This window comes from Lipotes vexillifer, unplaced genomic scaffold (genome assembly GCF_000442215.2).
Source record: "Lipotes vexillifer unplaced genomic scaffold, Lipotes_vexillifer_v1.1 scaffold715, whole genome shotgun sequence".
NCBI classification, from domain to species: Eukaryota; Metazoa; Chordata; class Mammalia; order Artiodactyla; family Lipotidae; genus Lipotes; species Lipotes vexillifer.
This window is the reverse complement of record NW_006788828.1, coordinates 217,472-221,859: the sequence shown is the minus strand read 5'-3', so window position 1 is coordinate 221,859 and position 4,388 is coordinate 217,472. Positions and strand designations below refer to the sequence as shown.

The window sequence follows — 4,388 nt, the reverse complement described above, 5'->3', positions numbered from 1 at the left end:
ATGGCGGGGCAGCAGGCGCTGCTTCTAGTCGGATTCCAACTGCCTGGCCTCCTGCTCTCAGAGGCTGCCAAAATCCTAACTCTGTCCCTGGTGGGTAAGTGTTTGGCCAAAGACCCAGAGACAGGCAAAGAGCGCTTGGTGAGAGAGTCTTGTGTTTTTCCAGTCTGGAGCAGGTTTGTTACCCTGGCCGGCGGATGAAAAGGGGGGAGCCATTTGTGCAGGTAGGAACGGGGCTGGGGCCAGAAGTTTGAGATCCAGCCCAGTGCAGGAGGCCACCAGCCGCCTCCTCCAGGGCGCGGGCTGGACATTCAGAGGCTCACCCTAAACTTCTGGAGGGTGCACCGCAGTTGCTGGTAAAGACTGGGGCTAACTAGCGGTTTGCAGTTCTCGGAGGCCAAGGAAAGGTGCTCCTGGGGGCAGCAGTAATACTTTTCTGAGGGTGCCCAGGAGCCAAGGTGGAGCAGGGAAGATACTACAGTGACAATTAGGAGAGTGGAGTGTTTCGCCCAGAGGAATATATCAGGATACAGGGATAATCATAGGATGGAGCTTCCCCAAGACTTTATTTTAACCCCATAGTGGGTTCTCTTAGATCACTTTTACATCACTGAGAATCAGGGGATCTTAGAGCTGCAAGGAACCGTAAATCATCAAATTAAGTCCCCACTAGGTTTTCCTGAGCAGGAAATGAAAGGTCAGGGAAGTGAGGCGCCGATGGCAGGAGCATACGGGACCTCCATAATGGAACATACCAAATATTTACTCAGGATTTCCCATCCCCAAGATCATCCTCTCCAAGCTTCCACTGTCACCCACTTTCCAGTGGGGAGCTTTAAAAATCACTTTATCTCTATTTGAAAGCTTTTTTTTTCTTTTTCTTTTTTTTTGGCCGCACTGTACGGCATTCGGAACTTCCCCAACCACGGGTGGAACCCATACTCCGCTGCAGTGGAAGGGCGGAGTCTTAACCACTAGACCACCAGGGAAGTCCTAAAATCCTTTTTTTCCTGCTGCCTGTTTGTAGTAATAATGCAAGAGAGCTTCCTCACCCCCTAAAAGTACACTGTTCCCTAGCCTCAGGCTCTGAGACGGAGCTGGTGTGGTTTGTGAGGGGCTAGACACCCAAAAGGCACTGGGGTCCCCAAGACCCTCCATGAGCAGATGAATGTGTAGTTGCCCTTCATCCTGCCCTTTCTCCCGGGTCTTGGGATTAAAATGTGGGCCAGAGGTGTGGGGAATTTGTACTTTATCATTTCCTATTACGTCAGGCTGTACAATTCTGTGTATAAGAAAATTAAGGGCTTCCCTGGTGGCGCAGTGGTTGAGAGTCCGCCTGCCGATGCAGGGGACACGAGTTCGTGCCCCGGTCCGGGAGGATCCCGCATGCCGCGGAGCGGCTGGGCCCGTGAGCCATGGCCACTGAGCCCGCGCGTCCGGAGCCTGTGCTCCGCGACGGGAGAGGCCGCAACAGTGAGAGGCCCGCGTACTGCAAAAAAAAAAAAAAATTAAGAAGTAGCTGCACGCTCTTTCTCCTGCACCACCCGGAGCAGGTTTGTTACCCTGGCGGGCGGACGAAGAGGGAGGAGCCATTTGTGCGGGTAGGTGGGGGGCGGGGTAGGTACTCCATCCCTCTAACCCCAGTCCCCAAACCCTTGCCATTTGCCATTAATTTCTCTCCTGATTTAGCTTTCTCTGCTGCTGAGACCCTTAGATTCAAGCAAAGTCCCTGTGTTGGTGTGGGTTCGAAGAGGAGACCTTAGTGAGATGGAGCTTGCCCCTCTCTCAAGGATTGAGCTGATGTTTCCTTAGGATCCCAGGATTGTCCTCGGATAGACGATGTCCCAGCCACTCATGCATATAGGATCCTGCAGGCCCATCCCATGGACCCCACAGTTATCCTGCAAGTCTATCCCCAAGTCTTAATGGATGTGAAATATTCAGGCCTCAACTGAGAAACCTGCCTGCCAAATATATTTGAACTGCAAGCATTTTGGCTCCAACTGATAGCTCCACATCCTTCTGCTGCAATGGTTGCTTCTTGGACTCTTATTCAAGCACCCATATTTCTGGTTCCTACTCTTGCATGCTTTCCAGAGAGAAGGATCCCAGAAATAGCTCTGATTGCTTGTCCATTAGGACCCCTTCACACTCACATGCACGGCACTATGCCACAATTTCTACCAGTGCAGTTATTTCTTTAGGACATGGTGTCTCCATAAGTCCCTGACTAAAATGCAGTATGTACCTTAGGATCAGGAACTCCTTAGGGCCTAAGCCCCGAGAAGCTTATCACACTGACATGGAGGCCAGAGTCACAAGAGGAAATCTTTGATGGAGGTTTGCCACTTGTCAAGGAGCTGGGCCAGCAGGCTCTGGGTGAGCGGGCTAGGGCTTACTCAGAATGAGATGGAGAGACTGACTGATGCTGCTCATTTCCTCTACTCCCTGGCAACTTTCTGCTTCCCTACCCCTCGTCTCCTGGATTTGTCAGCCCATCAATCTTAGAATCTCTACTCTCATCATTATGAAGTTGTGCACTGTTCCTAGGTGGAAGCCATTTTCTACTGACGAATCGGGTCTCTCAGATTCTTCAAGATCATGGTTGTAATGTCACCATGCCTCTCCGGAGAGGAAATTTATTACCACCAGGTATCTTCCCCACTAATTCTTGATTGGGTGTATTCCAGGCAAGGAACAGCAATAGCAATGCCTTTTGCATAGAGGGTCTTTTCAAATAGTTTCTTCAAATGTAATTGGACTGAAAGAATGAAAAGGGTGAGTGTGTGCATGTGTGTGTTTGTGTGTGTGTCTATGTAAGGTGTAGGAAAACTTCCTGGCTCGTTCCACCAGGACTCCATGCTCTGTAGTTCTATGTTCTCTTCCTGTACCTGACTTCCACTCCATCTCAAGCAACCCTCCACACATTATCACAGACCATTTTGGTAATGCTACTTTATAACTTGGCTTGAAAACCTGTTGAACAGATGTGTTATCCATGTATAAGATTTCTAATAGGTAAGGATCACTTTTTTTCTATGGCATCGATAACTTCTCCTCTTATGGTATCTGAAATTTAAGGAAGTTTTCTCAGGAGGTCCCTTATTTATGCAACTAAGATCAGAATGTACCATTGAGATGATCTTATTTTCTTGAAAATTAGTGACTGCCTGTGAGTTTGTGCATACTGATGTAGGAAGTGCCTAAATCCAAAGAGTTTAGTTAGAATGAGCTCCTAAATCTTAGCAACTCCTCTCTATTGACAGAAAAGGAAGCAGCAGCCCTAAGAACTTGAACAATTTACTCAGGGTCACACGGCAGGTTAATAAGTGTGTTGGGTGGATTTAGGACTTTAGGCTCTGGATTGCTCATTCTGAAGTATTTCTCAGGCTTTGATTTAAGAAAAAAAAGTGCAGTATTAAGCAGACTCTGAAGAATAAAATTGTGAGAAATTATAAAACTTTGAAGGTGACTTCAGGCTTTGTAATTGTTCAGATTGTTTTAAAATAATTCTTTTTCTGTCAAAATTTCTTTTACGTTTTTATTGTGATAAAATATACATTACATGAAATTGACCGCTGTAACCATGTTTGTATAGAGTTTAGTGACTTTAAGTACATTCACACGGTTGTGCAACTATCTCTGCCATCCACCTCCAGAACTTTTTTATCATTACAAACTAGAACTCTGTACCCATTAAAAATAACTGCTCATTACCCATTGCCCCAGCCCCTGGTAAACACTATTCTACATTACTTCTCTAGTAATTTGACTATTCTAGATACCTTATATCGGTGGAATCATACAATATTTGTCTTTTGTATCTTGCACATTTCACTTAGCATAATATCTTTTAGGCTCATTCATGTTGGAGTATGTATTAACATTTTCTTCCTTTTTAAGGCTGAATAACATTTTATTGAATGTATATACCATATTTTATTTGTCTATTCATTTGTTGATGGACATTTCTGCTGTTTCCACCTTTTGGTTATGTTAGTAATGCTGCCATGAACATTGGTGTACAAATATCTGTTTGATTCCCTACTTAAAACCATTCTAATCACCTTCTAGATTAAGTTGTATATGCTTCACTGAGCATCTTTTATATGCATATCCTTTTGCACTTTCCTTGATAGCAGATCTGATGAAATAGCTGTAGTGTATTAAGATTTAATTTTTAAAATTGTAATTTAATCTAATGAAATTTTTAAATTAAATTAATTAAAATTTTAGATTAAAAAATACATTTGGCATGAACTTTGAGAAACTACTGAACTTCTACCCCTTTAACAAATGTATGTACATCAAAATCTATAAACAATTCAGGGAGTTTTTAGATCCATTCAGTCTTATTCTTAGGTTCCAGGTTTAAGTGTCTGTTTCTTTCA

General features: G+C 44.5%; 1 protein-coding gene across 1 annotated transcript in view; it reads left to right on the top strand.

Annotated features, from left to right (window-relative positions):
* Positions 1-4,388, top strand: part of LOC103069474 (UDP-glucuronosyltransferase 3A1) — a 30,228-nt gene continuing 25,840 nt past the window's right edge. The window contains 2 exon segments of the mRNA XM_007461850.1: positions 1-94; positions 2,548-2,649. Coding sequence (XP_007461912.1) covers positions 1-94; positions 2,548-2,649 — 196 coding nt within the window.